A 19,371-nucleotide genomic window follows, 5' to 3' on the forward strand; every position below is an offset into this window, starting at 1 on the left:
AGTCAGAAGAATATACACTTTTGCTGCTTAAAAGCTTTTTCATTTTTGTGTAGGCATGTGACATATTTTTCTTCCCATTTAAAGATTTCTATCTGTTCATTCTAACATTCATCTTCAGATACTAAAAAGAGTGCGCTTTACTTTCCACAGCAGCCACTTCCTATTTATTTTCTAACATGTGCTTTTAAATGGCAGTGCTCTAAGAAGATCCTCTTCCTTCAGTAATCTCTTCTTTTTCTGGCACCTGTGGTCAAATGCTTCAGAGCTTGGGGAATAAGCAGCTTGGCAGTCAGGAGTATTCAACAGTTCCTCTTGGCTTTTTTTTTTTTTTTATTGTCACTGTGATGTTAAACAAATCAATTTTTGGAATAGCAGCAGCTTTGCATGCTCCTCGTCCATGTAGCTGCACCTCAAGGAAAAAGAGTAAGTGCAAAAAGAGAAGGGTCAGGAAGAGAAAGATGACAGAGTGATGCTGCTTAAGCATGAATTTCCTCAAAGCAGAAACATACTATGCATACTATACTGAAACAGCTGCTTGGTGGCTGAGAAAATTAGGCTGTGTTGCAGGTTTAGGGCAATCAGGTTTGGTGATAGAGCTTCTGTGTTTAGTCTCCTTCCTTACCATTGCACTGCATGGGAGTTTGTCTGCTAAGAGGTGTCTAATTGTTTCTGCATGAAAAGCCACAAATCACTAGCTAGCCTGTTTGGCCTGGGGAGGTGAGCTGCCTTTTATGTGGTAGCTACTTACCACAGGAAATAAAACTGGTTATTTCATGTGATAGGTAGCTGTTGGTATGCATCCTACTGCTCACATTTTCCTAAGGTGAGTAGTGGCTCTGCATGCTGTTGTTCAGCCAATTGCAGGGAAATGTGATTTCAGCACTATCCTGGCAGCAGTAAATTAGATATATGTTTGGATGAATATGCTCAGTTGTGCTCCAGTGCCCAATATACTCATTATTTTTAGCCCTACTTGATCTGGAAATGTTCATGACTCGAGTTACTGAAATTTCTGCTTGATTTTTCTGAGAAAAGAGTGCTTTTTCAGCACACCCAGAAGGAATAGGCATGAATAGCATCAGTACACCTGTTTTTACTCCTTAGCTTGTTTCAATAGCTGAGGAAGTCCTTAGTTTGGGACCAAAGCAAGGAACTGCCAAACTAGTGAATAAGCGTCTTCCAGCCCGTACCCAGATTCAGCCTGAGAGGCTGAAAGGTAGATGGCATGCACTAATGACACCTGGAGGCAGCGGAGCAGACATGTGCCCTGAATTATAATGGTGCTCCCTGTTTCCTACAAGGCTTATGAAAGTGATAGGAGAGGCTTGCTACTGGCTGAGAGGCAAGAATTTAAAGTAGATAGGAGCAGCTTGTAATATAAGCTCTCCTAAATAATGATCATCTAGGATGCACTGCAAGCGCAGCCTGCATAGCTTCCTTCAAATGTGCTTTTGGGTTAGTTACAGGAGTCCCTTGTGTGTGCTTTGTAAGCTTTTATGAGTTTATGGATGTCAGTCTAATCTGAGGCTATCTTTTATCAACCCCCAGGGTGTCTGTGTGTGTGCACATTGTCTTTCTTCATGAATTTCAAGCATTACCCATCTTTTATCTTTCAGTGAATTGGCATGCCTGGTATGCCGCCCAAGGCAGCTTCGTTGTCTATGTGCAGTATTTTGTTGTCCTTATCCAGCTTTCTTAAGTATGGTGCCTTTTTAGCTAGCTTAGCTAAGTTTTTAGTCAGGTGAAGGGTTGGGGCTTCTCAATGAAAAAGGCAAGTTTTTTGACTATGGATTATTTATAGGTAAACCACAGGTTTTAATTTGTTTTGGTTGGTGGGGTAAAACACTGAGAAAGTTTATGACACTTATAGTGCTAACAGAATGAAGGAGTTCTGCTTAATGGTGATTTGAGCTTACAGTAGAAAGTCTGATGTTCAGATTGGAGATCTCTGCTCAGGAGAGGCCTGGGCTACTTGTTGCTGGAGTGACATGGCAGCAAGCCAGTGAGGATGATCAAATACTTCAACTCAAGGAGAAATTTGTTTTCCTTGTCAAATTTAGCTGTTAATTCTCCTGCTTCTATTTAGGGCCAATGTACAGGGTGAACAGAGATGCAGTCCTGGCTGTGGGGTGTTTAAAAAAAAAAAAAGTAGAAAGTGATCGTCAGCCTTGATGTGTGTGTGTAATTTCCTAAACCACATCCCAGGCCTTTTGTTTCTTACTTATCCTCTTATCTCTATGATTATTACTGGCAAAATACCTTGTTATTCTAGAACATTTCTTTGATATTCAGCTCTAGCCAATCAGTATTCACCTTGCAAGACAGCTAATCAGGTTAAATATTTCTTTTTTTCAGTTATTTTTCTTAAAATGTATTAAGAAATCTTTTTGCAGAACACTGTTTTTGAATATGTTTTGTTTGTTACATACACTCTTAATTTAGGTGGATGGAGGAATAAAAGATTGCCATCACAAAAGCATATGGTAGTCAGAAAAGAAAAAAACAACGTACTGGTCCTGCGCAGTAAAATCAGTGGAAGTTTTGCTAGTGGATTGAATGGGATAATGATTTCATTTAAACATTTTGAACTTCTGGGATTCCAATGAAATTATGCTTAATGAAATAGGATGGCAAACAGTAAGGTTAACAGTTGAGCTGATGTTCAGTAGAAAAAAAAAAATCCTAAAACTCTTGGCTACTTTTGCAGCTATTATGCAGTAACTGGTAAGTCAGCATTACAACATGAATTTACATCTGAAAAAATTTAAACATAAGTTAGTAAATCATCCTCTATTACATTTTTTAAGTGAGAGACTGATGGTAAGGACAGTAAGGAAAAGAAAATGTAAATTATCACATTTGTGATGAAAGGATATGTTGCAACAGGAAATCATAAATGCTTCCCTTTGTGCATTCTACAAAATATAAAAAGTATAATATGAAATACAAAATATGATCTTGCTAACCTTCCTTTGTGCTATACAATAAAGAAGAAAAATGGATGGTTTTTGCCATTTTTTTTTTAATTTCAGTTCTCCTAGAAAGAAAAGCAGAATAAGAAATTTCAGTGGCTGCTTATTTCTGTTAGCTTTTTAACTTTTTTTCTTTCTTTGCAGTGTTTGTGTAATACGATTTTGATGAGGATAACAAGAAACTGAAATGCGGAATAATTTGAAATATCCACATTAATAGTTTTTATATTTCCAGATAAGGACTAAAAAGATAAAATAGAAAAAGCTTATTTTCCCAGCAGCAGCATCTTTGTACTGCAACATTTCTGTGCCATGTTGGGTTCTTTGTCATTTTATTTGTTTTAGTGGGCTCTTTGTGGCAATGTGTCCTGTAAAATTATTTACAAAAGAGAAATAAGATCTTTCCATATGAGAAAACAAAGTCTATAAAAACCAATTCCATACTGATAACATCAACACGTTCTTGGGTCAATTGCTTTGATAGAGGGGGAAAAAAAAAGAATTATTTGTAGGTGTTGACTTTGAGTTTGAATTACTGGTGTTAAATTATTCTCTTGGTTTGCACTGTTCTAAGAGAATCCTATTTGTTCTTTCCCTATTTCTGTGACTGTCAATACCTAAAATATTAGACATGAATGATTCACTCAGCTTAGTTTTGTAGGTGTCATTTCTTCTGTCCTAGGTGAAATCAGTTTCACTGAACATTGTTCTGTAGTGCATTGTTCATACAGTTGATGGTTGTTTTTTTTTGTCTGACTTAAGAATATCAGTATTTTTCTGGATTAGGAGCGCTTCATTCTATCATAGGGGCCTAAACAATTTCTGCATGATGTTGGAAACACTGAATTTGACTAATTAAGGATAGGGGTTCTTTGCAGGTATATTATCATGCTCTTGTCTGACCACAAAAATGTGTTGTGGACATTTATTTTAGAAATAAAAGAAATTTGGCTACTCTGAGGTATTTCATTCCTTGAACAGGTGCCCTTATATAGATATTATTTTCTCTTTAGGGATGTCTTGCTGTCAGTAATTTTATAATAAAAATAGAGAGTCAAGTCAATTAAAGGATAATTAGAATTTCTCCTCTTGTCAGCAGGATACAATTTGCCCTTTTTTCTAGTCCTTTGATTTCTCTTGTGCAGACTGTATGTTGAGCTGAGAGATAGTGTCACTGATTAGCATAGCAGTAGCTGAGCATTGTTTGTCAGTGTATGCAATTTACTCATTGTTCTTATATGTTGAGGCCTCATTGCTGTCAGAAGTAAGGTTGTTACTTTATGGAACTCATTTTAATGAAAGTTTTTTTTTTTTTTTAATTTTTGTTGATGAAGAATGTAATGTAATAAGGTATTGGCTATGTACAATTCATATCTTTTGTGTGTGTGTGTGTGTGGTGGTTTGTTTTTTTTTTTTTCTGGAACAATAGGAAATCACAGCAGCATGGAATCATAGAATGGTTTGGGTTGGAAGGGACCTCTAAGATAATTTAGTTCCAACCCCCTTCTATAATCAGGGACACCTCTCATTAGACCAGGTTGCTCAAAGTCCCATCCAGACCGGCCTTGAATGCTTCTAGGGAGGGGGCATCCTCAACCTCACTGGGCAACCTGTTTCAGTGTCTCACCACCTCACCGTAAATAATTTTTTCAGTAAATAATATCAAATCCAAATCTAATTTTTAAGTTTAAACTCTTCCAGTTTAAAAATGTTTCCCCTTGTCCTATTGCTACATGCCCTTATAAAAAGTCCCTCCCCAGCTTTCCTTCCCCCTTCAGGTACTGGAAGGCCACTATAAGATTCCCCCAGAGCCTTCTCTTCTACAGGCTGAGGAGCTCCGGTCTGTCAGCCTCTCCTCATAGGGGAGGTGCTTCAGCCCTCTGATCATCTTTATAGCCCTCCTGTGGTTTTGCTCCCTCCAACAGCTTGATGTCCTTCTTGTGCTGGGGGCCCCAGAACTGGACGTAGTACTCCAGGTGGGGTCTCATGAGAGCAGAAAAGTGGGGCAGAATCACTTCCCAAATCATATTAGGTGGTATTAAGATTGGATAATAAATAACTATATAACTGTGAACTTAAGTTTATAGCAAAAAAAAACTAAGCGTGTATATAAAAGAAGTTAGTTATCAAAAGTAATCGCCATCTACTAATTTTTAACTTTTGGTTCAGATGACCTACAGGTGTGATTATGAAGTTTTAGTGACCATATGCTAGACCTGAGATTAGAATGGACTTAACAGTTTTCAGGCAAGCAGGTCATAGAAAAATAGATAAGGCTCAAGGTGGAGATCTTGGAACAACTTATTTTGTCCACGTGGCACATCAGATGCTGTGCAGAAGTACTAGTTCAGCATGCAAAGCCAGAACAACGTGTTAGCAGAGCAATAAATGTCAGATGAGTAGCACTATCTTTCAGATGGGCTAATTAGCACTTGTGCAGTTTTCCTGCTTGTAATTCTAGAGCAAGCTCTCTTAGTGTTTCCTCAGGACCTTTGTGTCATACTTCACTGCTCATATTGCATGAAATATGGTCTCTGGAAGTGACCCAGTGTTCCCTTGGATCCACTTTGCCATTTAGTATCCATTCATTTAGGTTTCAGTTATGCAAAAGGATCTCAAGTGTAGGCACCTGTGACTTCCTATACCACTGTAACTAAAAGCATGGCACATGTGGCCCTTAATTCTTGGGCTGCACAGAAGCAGTGAAACCCAAAATGCTGTGTGAACATGGGGTCAATCTAGTTCCATTGAATGGAAGCTGAAAAGACCACGAGCAACTTTGGCTCCTTAGTCTAGATTCTACTGCCTGCAAACAAAAGTACATGTACAAGAGCTCAACAAAGGTAGTTTCTTAATCTCTACCTGCAATAGCTGTGGCTACTCAAAGAAGCTGAAGGGGGTTGGTGGATATCATTAAAGAAAATGCCCCAAAAGCAAACTTTTGCATGAATTCAGAAAAAAAAAAAAGGTCACATAAGAGTTGCTGGAACTGGAGAGCTGATCTGTACTAAACACAGGATGTTTCCCCAGTTAGGGATTTGCAGCTTTCTCACCCTTTTGTCTCTATGCCCACAGTGTGAAAAGTCCATGTCATAAAAACTTTTTCATTTTGAGGATATCTTAGGTAAGAACTCAGTAAAATAAATTTTGTTACCTCATAGTATGTACTACTGTTCTGTAGTCATGTTGTTAAAGCATCCTCAGTATTGATTTCATTTTCATTAGCATTTTTATTGTTATAAGAATTCTAAGCCATATATTATGATAAAGGAGTACTCAGTAACTAAGTGATTTTTCTAATTTGTGGAAGAATAAGACTACAATGGTGAATGGCTCCAAAGTTCCAAATGTTTAATTTGAAAGGTACTGTAAACAGCTGTAGTATGCAAAAGTTTTTATTAGTTTAAGTAATGAATTTTCTAGTTAGCCCTAGAAATGCAGTATTGAGAATGCAGAGTAGCAGTTTATAGTACATTATTGAAAATTCTTCATTATTTTCTTCCTACTTTATAAAACAATTACACTTTTTTGCTTTAGCTGTGTTTTATTAGTTATTAGAATTAAATTTATTCAAGGATTGAAAAGATGAATATCTTAAATCAGCACTCTGCAGGCTACTTGTTGTACTATTGTCACCGTCAAGAAATCTTTACAGGACATTAGCTGAACACTCTGGGTCACTGTTATTTGGCAGGATTGTTGATTAAAAGGGCATCACAGGAAAACAACATGCATTTTAGCATCTACATTGTTGCTTTCAGTGAGTAAATAAAGATGCTGCAGAAAGCTGAAAGGGAGAAAGAGCAATGCTTTTGATTTATGTTGCCTGCATTTGTTCTGTAACTGATGGCAGTAGAGCTTGCAGGCTGATCAGCAGCTGTTTCTTGCCTACAACCTGTTGATACTGATCCATGCTTTGACACATCAAGCTTTGTTTATTTCATGCATCACATGTTACCAGAAGATGGAATCCGTTCATCAGTAGGTTCAAATCTGGATTGTAAAAGCTACTCTTATGGTCCAGGTGCTGCTGAAATCAATATGAAAGAGTGCTTTTAAGAGACTTGAATGAGGAGCTATTATTTGCTGCAAGAAAATTGCATTTTGTATTGGATCATCTCTAGGCTAGAAGCTGTGAATATGATAGTGAGGTGGTGGCGGAATTAAAGAGCTGACATAGTGACAGATCTGGCATACCAAAGCATGGAGTTAACCTGTGTTTTGGTAAATTAGATCTGCAGTTACATAAACTGTCAGAAGCCTGAAAGGCATCTGAAGGGGATATAAATTCAAAAGCATCGTGCAGGGCGTCATCCTTTGGAAGAAATGTAGCACCTTTTCTTTGTTGTTGTCATTCGTGGCTTCTTTATGTTGCTTTATGATTTAGGAACTTGGGGCTAAGCTGGGAATGGAGACAGCTCTTCAAAAGGTGCTGAAGTCCAGCTGAGACCTGACAAGGGACAAGCGAGCTTTACTATGCTATGTAGTTCATACTACATTTTGTATGCCTTATGTACTCACAAACACAAAAGAAGGAAGTGGTAGAAATCTTTAGGGAATCCAGAAAGTCTTCAGGCTTCTGTCACAATAATTACTCTCTTCGGAGTGCACTTCCTTTAACACCTTTGAAAGCAAAAATCCTTTGGGGTGGTAAAACCTTGTTCTTCAAACACAGTGTTGTTAGTTAGTTGTCAGGATACACGGATACACTGGTGAGAGAGTGTTTTGCTTGGTTTTACTCTCTATGCCAGCTGTCAGAAAGATGTATTTAAGAAAGTTGCTCTACTTGGAAGAATTACGTTATAGGCATTTAAGACTCTCAGTTACCTTTGGGCATTGGTGTCTTAAAAATCTGTACCTTTTGGGAAGTGTTTTTGTAATTCATGTCTTCTGCTGTCATTTTACATGAGTACTTTATCACAAGATAGTCAGCAGCAATATCCATTTTCAAATGTCCTGCAGCAACGTTGTCTTATTGTTAACTCTTGTCATATTTCACTCGTTAGATCTGAAAATGGAAAGTGATTAATGGCAGCATCAGTGTTTTTTTTATTAATAAGTCCCATTCTGAATCTTTCTATGAGTAGTCAATTTTCATTACTTGAAAGTGAGCTGCTGAATGCTATTCTTTTTTTAATCGTAATATAAGAAAAAGTTGTGAGAATGACATTCTCATAGAGTAATCCTCAGAACCATTTATGAACCAAACATTTTCCCCGGCACATTAAGTTACAGGTTTCGGTTCAGTCTGCATGGATTTAGCATCAACGTGAAATAAAACCAAAAATACTTAGATTTTTCTCATATAAATGTATCCTAATGAATGGTTGATGATGATGCTGATCAAAATTTTATTTTAATGTTAAATCCATCTCTCCTTTTTTATCACTATTATTTTTGAGAAATAGATTCTGTTTGGTTTTGAGAAATAGACTCCTTTAGCAAGGCGACATGAACTTTTTTGTTTTGTATATCTGATCATGAAATTCAGATCCAGATGTTTTATACTATTAAAACAATTTTTAATCTTGTCTTATTTAAATCAAAGGAGGTAGTTCCTCCTTTCCCCCCTCCCCCTTGTATGAGGGCTGTTCCAAAAGTAATCTCTCTTAATTTATTATGTTTTCCCAAAATGTCAGAGGCTGATATTGGTAACAAGGCAGGCTCTTGCACATCGCTGGTAGAAATGCATAGTTAATGGTCGTAACTATGTTGAAAAAAGAGCGTTTTATAGCTGAGAATTTGCTCTATCAAATAGTGTTATTGTGCTCTTTGTAACTGTTGTAGTTTCCATGAAGATAAATGAGGCATTACTTTCAGAATGACATATGTATTCAAAATACATTGTTTGAAAGAAATTTCATGGCTGCGTTTCACAGGCTCATAGAGTCACCAGAGTTGGAAAAGATCTCCAAGATAATCTAGTTCAACAGTCCACCCACCACCAATATTTCCCTTGTACCTTAGTACCACACCTAAACGTTTTCTGAACACCTCCAAGGATAGTGACTTGACCGCCTCCCTGGAAATCTCATTTCAGCACCTTAACATTCTTTCAGGGCAATTTTTCCTAATCTCCAACCTGAACATCCCCTAACACAAATTAAGACCATTCCCTCTAGTCCTATCGCTACTTACATGGGAGAGGAGGCCGACCCCCACCTCTCCAGAGCCTCTTTTCAGGTAGTTGTAGAGAGCTCTAAGGTCTCCCGAGCCTCCTCTTCTCCAGACTGAACGATCTCACTTTCCTCAGCTGCTCCAGACCCTTCACAGCTTCACTGGCCTTCTCTGGATGTGTTTTAGGGCCTTGATGTCTTTGTTGTAGTGAGAGGCCCCAAACTGAACCCAGTACTCAAGGTCCAGCTTCACCAGTGTTGAGTGTAGAAGGACGATCACCTCCCAGGTCCTGCTGGCAAGACTATTTCTGATACAAGCCAGGATGCCTTTGGCTTTCTTGGCTACCTGAGCACATTGCTGGCTCATGTTCAGCCGAGCATCAATACCCCAGCCGTATTTCCTTTACACAATCTTCCAGCCACTCTGCCCCAAGTCTCTAGTGTTGTGGCTGAAGTGCAAGACTTTGGCACTTGTTCTTGTTGAACTTTATCCTATTGGCCTCAGTCCAGTGATCCAGACTGTCCATATCCCTCTGTAGGGCCTTCCTACCCCTGGGCAGATTGACGCTTCATCCCAGCTTGGTGTCATATGCAGACTTACTGAGGAACAGCCTATTTCCTGAGCTCAATATTAGGCAGATAATAGGGTGGCATGTGAGGATATCTGGGGCATAGAAGTTGGTGGTTCTAGCTGAGCTACTGAAAAATGAAAGGGAGAGTGATGAATGGATTTTTTTGCCTCAGCAATCACCAGCTGGCAAATCAGCTTCTTGGAGCACTGCCAAGCAGCAGTTTACAACAACCCTGCAGCTGCTCTCAGATAGGCTAGAACACAGTTGGCATGAAGCCACCTTCAGTTTTGGACAAGGATTCAGCCATCAAATTGGCAAACAGATGTGCTGGGATTGTGGCTTTGCTTGCTCATGTCTAGCTTTTACAGAATGCAGTTGGTACCTGCAAGTTCAATGCAGAGAATTTTGCATGAAACTTTTACAGGATAAATAGATTAAAAATAAAAGATCAAGTTTTTCTGAAGCATTGATATTGGTGACGCTTTATGTCTTACTTCTACTATTCTGCATTTCTTTCTGGGATTCTTTTCTTATTCTGAGTAATTTAAAAATGGACTAGCAAGAAAACTCATTTGCACTAAGCATTTTTCAAGGAGCAAATTAAAATGCAATTATTCTGAACTGTATATACTGTAGTTTTCATATAAATGTTTGAGTGATAGTGAAAGAAAACTTACAAGAAGTTCAAAGTAGGATTAGATGTCATTGCATGCTTTTTCTGTCATTTTTGAGTGAGAAAAGTATTATTTTTGGAGAGAGGGGAGCATTTTCTTGTTGATTTTTGATTCCTCATAGTCCACTGTTTTCTCTCTTCCTTATCAGAAGCTGTTCTTCAGTAATTTGTCATGAATGACAATGCAAATGCTTTTTGGCAATTTTTCTATTAAATTCTCTCAATTCTGTAGCTAGCTATACATCTGACAGCAGGATTCTGCCATTTCGTGTTGACCATCTATTTCGTATTGTTGGAGACAAAGCCAAAGTAATGTCTTGGAGTGTTGTAGTATATTGTAAATTTTTTATGTTGTTTTAAAAGTTAGTTAAATTGGCTGTCAATTTGTCACTACCTGATATTTGTTTAATTGATTAATATGAGGGAAATTTCAGCTTGCAACTTCACAAAACTGAGAAGGACTTTCTCTCACCATGTGCATATATTAAACATTTATTGGTACACACTGACTGTAGCACACACATACATACAACAGCCAAAAACCTGAAGCCAATATTTTGGTGACTTACAAATCCAGCATGTGTTTTCTAAAATGAAAATATATCATCCAGAACAACACTTTCAGAGGAAAGAAACACTGCAGTGTCAAATAATCACAATAGGGTATTTAATCTAGATCGAGTTAAAATAGCAATATGAAAAATACTATTATCATATATTTTAATTTTTACTGATACCCAGACTGAAAAATATGCCTTTTTTTGGACATGTTCTGCACCCTTCATTTTCAGAACCAGTTGATTGTTCTCCATTAATTCTAAAATGTATCCTATTGGTATAACTCATACACCTTTTTTCCTATACTCTTGTTAAAAATTATTGTTTTGTTAACTGTTAAGCCATCCTTAGGACGATCTAGCCTCTGTATTCAACAGTACAGCCAGTAGAAGCAAAATGCTTAAACTCTGATTATTCATGGCTCATGTTATTTTTGACTGAGTAACATAGCTGAAAGAAAGCAGGGAGAAGTATAGTAGCTGATTAAATGGATAAGATATGCTTTCGCAGGCACTTCAAAAGTAGCTGTAAGAAGAGAAGCACTTAATTCCTAAACTTTTTCCTGGAGAATGTACAACAAAATGGGAACTCTGAAGCATCACTGTCCAACACTAGTGTCAATTTTTTTGTGTTGGAGTAAGATTGTGATTCATTTTATATGTATATTATTTTGTTTTCCATCAGTTTAACTCCAATTCTAAAAAAATAAAACCAAAAATATTTGAAGCAAATAATTAAACAAAGTATTTATAAGCACAGTGAAGAAAACAAGAACAAGAGCCAACATTGATAACAAATCAGATGAATTGCCAAACCAATCTAATTTCATTCAGCAGAATGGTAGCAGGCCTTCTGGCTAGAAAAAAATAGCTGTAGTTGACAGACTTCTTGCTTTTAGTCAGGCTTTTGACATTGTTTTATAAACATACTGTGCAGACTAAATGAAACAAATACAGAACAAATTGGAGAACTATTATTGGATATTACTTACCCAATGTTAAAACAGTAGGTTATAATAAATAGGGTTTTATGGTATGGACTAGAGAAAAAAAATTTCTTACATTTACAGATGGCATGAAGTTGGGCAGGATAGAAAACATGTTAATGAATAAAACCAAAATACAGAATGATATATTGGACAAAAGATAAGAGAGAAAAATAATGAGATGCAACAAAGACAAAGGAAAAAATATGGCTATATGATGACAATCAGTTGAACAACTTTGAAATAATTTTATATGTAAAAGTCTTGGAACAGTTGTGGCTAGCCAGGCGATCAAGGGATTACTTTAAGTGCTGTATTCTTGAACTATCTACTTCAAGAAAAAAATGTTGATTTACTGAAAATAAGTAATTACTATACTGAAGGCAAGTGAGGGTGTCTCAGATCTAGAAGACAAAAATAAAAGATCGATATAATATTTTAAATTCTAGAGGAGGGAAGAGCAAGAGGTAGCTTGATAGCATTCTTCAAAGACAAAAATAGTTACTCAAAAATAAAACGGTAACTCTTTCTTCATTTCCATGATAGATGGAAGATATAGAAGAAATAGAAGAAATAGTATTGCAGTCAGTGTGATTTTGTTTAGACATTAGGAATACCTTTCTTAAAAGTAAGAATAATGTTGTGGAAAAGGATATCTGAGGGAAAAGTAGACATTATATTGATGATATTTTTTACTAGCTACTTAAAAAATAAATCAAGAACAATATGGAGTTAAGCTGATCCTGGCCAGAAGTGAAGAACAGACTAGAAGAATTCTATGATACATAAGTATGTTAACATATATTTCGTATTTCTCACCACTTTGATTACTCCTATGTCATAGTGGATTCCTTACATTGGGGAACAGTTTAAATAACTTCATTTACAGAAGCAGCTCCTCAAGACTTGTTTTTTTGTTTTATTATTGAAGAAGTATAGTTCTCAGAATATGAAAGGAAATATTGTTTAATAAAAGCTCCAAACAATATTCAAGAATGCGGAAGTCCAACATCTTTAATGTTTTATTTTGCTTTCATGAAATACATTTATTAGCTATAGGGGCAGACTTAGATACATTGGTGTTCTTACAATTTGTATAACTGTTGTGGAATGGACAACAGTGTTTCAGTTAACAGAAGGCATAGGTTGACATATGGTAACTTGAGAAACACACTCTTACTACAAGCATATGTATTTTTTGGCAGGGCATTGAATTTGAATCTCTTGTCCCAGTAGGAAGATGTTATTTACTGGCATAAGGGTGGTGGGGGGGGGGAAGTTATTGAACTTAAGTTTCCCCAGGAACAATTCCCTAGGAATTAAACTGAATTTCATCTCAACATCTGTGTGCTTCAGGCAAGAAAATCTAAGCAATACTTTTCAGAAGAGTTCTACTCCCATTTTTTACTCTGGACACAATCAGTACTGAATTAAAAGGAAAAACATTATGCCAGTATTGATCTTTCTCAAAACTGCTGTTTCTGATGTCTAAAATGTACACCAGTATTTGTATTGAAGCGTACTTTTGAATCTGTTTTGAAGAAGGCCCATTAGCATGACTACACAATTAAAACAAAAAGGTTACACACGATTAATGTTGATTTTTATCCTTCTTCTGCACTGCTTAAAAAAAGAAATGCAGGTAGAGTGGTACAGATTGTCCTGGAACAATATATAAGTTTCATGGAAGCATCCTGAAGTACTTTTTTTTTAGCAAAATATTGTTGTAATGATTGGGAGTGTTTTTGATTCTTTCAGCTTTGTTCTGCAGTGTCTGAGCCCATATAGCAATGTAAATGTCAAGAAGCTGCTATTGTGTACTGTCAGAGTTCTGTTGCAGAAAGCTTGTATATTGTAATTTTTTTTTATTATTATTATTATTTTTTCCATATGAATGGTAGAACTTGGTGGTTTTGTCAGTAAGAGTGACAGGAATAAAACAAGGGAAAACACATATTCCAAAATAGCTTAGAAAATAAAGTACAATTGATACTATTATTAGAATCTATCCTCACATAACTGCAGAGATAACAGATTTTAAGTAGGTTACATCAACAACTTTTGAAACTTGTTTAAACACAGCTTCCAAGTATTTAAGCTTTATTGGGCAAATTGGTGTCATATATTGTTTGCAAAAATTTATAGAGAGATGGAGCTTTCTTATGAAGCCATGTAGGCTCAAAGTTCAAGTTCCTCCAGGCACTAGGCTTCTGAACATTTGTGGCTTCACTACTACAATTCCTCAGCCAGAAACATATCTCCCTGTGAAGTTACCATTACAGTCACTGAACAGGAAAAATCTTGCTTCAACTCTACTAATGTTTTTCCATCTACAATTTACTTAGACTCCAACAATATGTATGTACTAAATGCATGAGAGAATAATTAAATGTAATCCCACAGGCCAATTATATCCTTCCCAGTTAGGTTTTCAGAGGTCAGAATGAAATATCACACAACATAGAAATCTAAGGTGATGTGGCTTGGCAGATAAATTGCCCTTACTTTTTAAAAGTACCAGTGTCTGCATATTCACAAGCAAATCAAAAGTTATTAGCATGCTGGAATTCTTACATTGTACTTTTTTTCAGACAGTTCAAGTAAAATTACTACTCTGCTCTAGCAGAGCACATTGGCATGTGTTTAAGTACACTGTAAAACACCTAGATTCAAGGGACATTGAAAGCTGAGCTTAAATGAGGCATGAAGATTCTCTCAAAAGATGTTCTTTATGTTTTCTAATATTTTAGAGTGTTAAGTGTTGATCTCTATTCAATAAAAATTCTTGTTGTTCCATCATATTTAATGCTCTTGAAACTCTGTTTATAAGGTTTATATTTTCCTTTTTCTGAAAAAAAAAAAAATCTCTGATTTAAGCTATTTATTTAAAGAAATATCTCAAATAATTACATATGATAAGTATTTGTCAATGTTAGTTTTGTTAAATGAATGAATGAGCAATTCTTCTATTTTATGCTAGCAGTGTTTGGGAGTTTGAGCAGCATTGTTGATTCAGCTTTCATTTCAGTGCTCAGCCATGTACATTATACATTGTGATATAGTGAGGAGTGTTTCATGTACTCTCTGCCATTTTCCTGCTAAGATGCTCTGTTACTAAAACTTCTGGGTTTTGTTTGTTTTTTATTTGCTCCAGGCTACATATCCAAACAGAATGGTGAGCCAAAATCTCAGCACAAGGGACAGAAAGTCAGCACATACTCCCACCGAGGACCCTTTTAGATACTCAAACAACCAAGCAACGGCCTATGAAAGCAAGAGCTGTCAACTGTCTAATTTATGTCTGAGCAACCTCCTGAAAGAGAAGGAGATAGTGGAAGTCATCAAGCATACTAGAGGAGCCTATGAAGCCTTCACTTCAGAGGCCACCCAGAATGGTTTGGCCACTACAGCACCAAGCACAGCAAAGCCTGCATCTCAGACAGACCGCTACCCACTGTTCTCAGGAGCTCCAAAAGACCATACTGCTGTACCTCAGCAGCACACCACTTTCACAGGCAGACTTGGACAGCCTCCAAGGGGACCCATCTCTTTACATATGTACAGCAGGAAAAATGTTTTCCTTCACCACAATTTACACACAGCAGAGCTGCAGACTTTAGGTCAACAAGATGGGTAGCAAGGTTCTTGTCTTCTTGCCATAGAATGAGAGTCCACTGAAAGGAAACATAAGCTCACACAGAGCTGAGTAATAAGTTTTTACCTGCTGCTACCTTTACTTGAAAAAAAATAAATTAAAAATTAACATACTCTAGGTTTCATACTTTCCCATCAGGAACTTTAGGAAAAGGATGAACTAGATTGCTAAATAACTAGGTTCATTTGTCACACAAAAGTCACTACCTGGTAGAATAAATGGGACTGTTGGGCTGGCATTGCTGGTCCAAAGTTGGCTAAGTGGTTTTTTTTTTCTTTTGTCTCTATAAAGCCACTAACATCCCCTGAAGTTCTAGAAAGTGGTCTTAAATAATACTGTGAATGTTTAATAATGTTACTGTTAAAGTAGATGTGAGGAATGAATAGATACATAATTAGTAAACCCTACTGAATAGAGAGTAAGGAAATAAAGAGTAAGAAGTCTCTGAACCTCTTAAAGCTACAGGGAAATTTGCTCACTTGTAGATGTGTGTTACCTCTTCTTGCTGTACATGTTTAATCAAGGCCTCATGCCACAATTAGAGGAAGTGACATTTCTTCATCTACAAGCGAAGATCATAGGGGCTCACTGGGTAATTGAATCAGAATAATTGGAACAGAAAATAATGATGACAGCTTGATTTCTCAACCTTCTTTTTCCTCTCCCTACCTTTTTTTAGCTACATTTGTTCTGGTCTTTTTGTTCTGTAGGCACACATCACATTGAGGTGATGGTTGTTCTCTGCAGACACTATATCGCTCATGACACAATGTCACAGTCTGTGTTACCAGGGCTGCTCCGAAAGTAATGCCTCCTATTTTATTATGTTAGCATGTGGTATCAGAAGCAGATGTTAGTGCATGATAGAGGTTGATCCTTTCCAACAATATTCCATTACATTTTGTTGGCAGCAGAAGAGCAGTCTGACAAAATGGTGTCTGATGGAAGTATACACGAAGCAAAGATGTATGATTGAATTCCTCCATGTGGAAAAAATAGCACCCATTGACATTTATTGATCCTCACTGAGCATTGATGGAGACCAAACAGTGAATGTGAGCACAATGAGTTTGTAAGTGATGTGTTTCAGCAGTAGTGATGGGAATAGTGGTTTATACCTGCTGGTGCAGATGTTTAGGAGCATTGCATGCAGGCTCTTGTTCATCACTGGTAAAAATGCATAGCTAATGGTTGAAAACTAGTATTTTTTAGCTGAGAATTTGCTCTATCAAATAGTTATTGTGCTCTTTGTATCTATTGTAGTTTCCATGGAGATAAAAGGCATTCCTTTCAGAGCAGCCTCTATATAATGGATCGTATAACTTCATTTCACTTACTAAATTAAAAAAAAAAAAAAAAAGGGTGAAAGACTATATTAAGTGAGATTATCTTATTACCAAGTCTAAACTATCTGTGTAAATTTAATTTCTGTGGACTATATCTGCACTTCATGGCGTATAGTAGCTCAGCAGGTTTGCTAGTCTTGACATGTTAAATGCAAGTGAGATGAAGCAAATACTACCTGACATGCAGCTTGCCAATCTCATGGGAATGTGAATTCATCTGATCCCGATGAACCTGAAGGCTTATCAGCACCAAAAGAACTGGTTTTCCCCTTTTATAGGGCTTGAAAACAAGTATCATGGACAGGATGCTGTAAACATGTGGTATATACTGAACATGACAGTTTGCAACCTCTCTGATGGCAGCTAATCTGTTTGAATGATATTAGGATGTATAGTTAGTAGCTTATAAATAATCTGGATGTTTAAATATGATTGAGGCAGATCTGAGACAAGTCACACCTCTGTTTAACTGGTGATGGATAATGAAAGGCAAGGGAATAGCACATTCTCACACAAAGCAACAAACTAGTGTGAGAACTAAAGTAGCAAACGATGCAAAAAGATTTTATAACTACTAATAACTTTTAAAGGTAAGTGACACAGGGCATATAAAATGAATTAATGAGACAAATCCTACCTAATGTTAAACATATCTGCTAAACTACTTAATATTTAGATGAAGGCAAGGATTGGATACATTAACAATGAGATTATGAGCTTGGCAGATATTCTGAAAAGTTCAGCAGCCTAACCTTTCAGGATTCTATTTCTTGAGGGTTTTAATTAGAGTAGAGGAAATTAGATAATGTTATCTGATGTTGAAAAGACCCAGTTTTGTCTAAGTATGTTATGATGATAATTTTGAGTGTCCTGAGCTGGATACATAAGAATCAGTATAAACATTTGCCAAACGTTTTTTTGTGATTTTATACATTTATGTGTATATTGCCACTGCCAAAATGGAAAAAAAAAAAAAAATAAATTCAAACACAGCTTAACCGAATTAACTATGGGTTTTAAAGACTCATAGGCCTGCACTGAAACTGATAGTTTAAACTCTACCAAAAAGAAATAGTAATAACAGACTTTCATTATTAAAACTTGTGTTTTTCTCTGAGCAGTCTCTTACAGTTATGGTAGATTGAAAGCACAGTTAGTTATTGATAACAATATATTTCAGTCTTGCTAATCTTAAGAGTTGATGTATGCAATTATATTTCAGATCTGTACATAAATTAGCATATATTGCAATCAAGGGTATTTTTTCCAGGACACAAATATACAACAACTACATTTAAAAACAAAATAATAATAAAAAAGAACAAAACAAAACAACAACAACAAAAAACAAAACAAAGACCAACCTCTTCAATGCTAACTTTATACTGTATCTGTAGTTGGTTTTTTTTTCCTGGAAAAACAGACTTTTGGATTACATTTTATTAAATAAATCCATCTACATATTAAAAAATAAAAAATAAAAAAAAAAGAAAGAAAAATACATTTTAAATGCTACTATTTTCTTGGAAAATCTTTTATAAAGCTGAATCTTAAAAAAAAAAAAAAAACACTGGGAAAAAAAAAACAGTTCAATTAAAGTGAGGAATATTTTTAAAATGTCATCTTCAAACTGTTTTGTATCAGTATTTTCAGCACTCTTATGTTATTTGTAATACTAAGTGTAAATCTCACCCAGAGAACGATATTAGCCACATGTTAATATACAGTATGGCAGTAACTGTAAGACAGAGGTCCTTTGTTTGATCCTCTTGTGTATATACTAAATCATAAAGCAATGGCATGTGGACATTCTTTCAGTAAATTGATTCCTTTGTACTAAAAATTTCTAGTTTTTTAAGAGTTTCATGTATAGAATGATTTATACATTTCTCCAAGGCTGTACATATCCAAAGACGTGACACCAGGGGGAAAAAACATTATTTTTGCCACAGAAGTACCTCTTTTTTTTTTCTTTTTTTTTTTTTTAAAGTTTCTGTACATGAAGCGTAACTGTAAAATTTCTACTGAAAATTTCTTCTTGTTACTTCCATATTTTATGGTGTTATAGAGGGCATTTTAAGAAGGAGGAAATCCCCAAAGAAAAGCTGCTTCCATTTGAATCAGTGTCCCATTTTTTGAAGCAGTCACTTGGCACAAGCAAAACATTATACGTGCTCTAAATACTTTTTAATGGTACACATTGTATGGGAACTGCTGAATCACGGCCTGAACCTCTGATTAAACACCTGAGGTGAGCAATGAGTCAGCCCTGGGAGCACAAGTGAAGGTAATCCTCCTGTGCTACCGGATGGGGTGGAGCCTTGCTCCGCCTCTCCTAGACCCCATTTAAGAGCTGACTAGCACTGGGGAATGATTTCTTTTGGAGATTGCTCCTTTTGGGGTCTTCTCAGCAAGCCTAGGACAAGGGTAAGCTTTCGTTCTTCTTTCCATTCTTCTTTACTGTGATAACCTGTTTAGCCTAACTTTGTTGTAT

At 36.3% G+C, this 19,371-nt stretch overlaps 1 protein-coding gene across 5 annotated transcripts in view; it reads left to right on the plus strand.

Annotated features, from left to right (window-relative positions):
- CCSER1 (coiled-coil serine rich protein 1) overlaps positions 1 to 16,855 on the plus strand; it is a 613,005-nt gene extending 596,150 nt beyond the window's left edge. For 4 of the 5 annotated variants that reach the window (XM_090138797.1, XM_090138799.1, XM_090138798.1 and 1 more), the window contains one exon: positions 15,031 to 16,855. In XM_090138797.1, coding sequence (XP_089994923.1) covers positions 15,031 to 15,513 — 483 coding nt within the window. In that variant the 3' untranslated portion in view covers positions 15,514 to 16,855. The remainder of the gene's footprint in view (positions 1 to 15,030) is intronic. The other variant, XM_090138800.1, reaches the window with a different exon arrangement.
- The last annotated feature ends 2,516 nt before the right edge of the window (positions 16,856 to 19,371 follow it).

Source organism: Phasianus colchicus, chromosome 4 (genome assembly GCF_987193195.1).
Source record: "Phasianus colchicus chromosome 4, bPhaCol1.hap1.1, whole genome shotgun sequence".
Classification (NCBI taxonomy): domain Eukaryota; kingdom Metazoa; phylum Chordata; class Aves; order Galliformes; family Phasianidae; genus Phasianus; species Phasianus colchicus.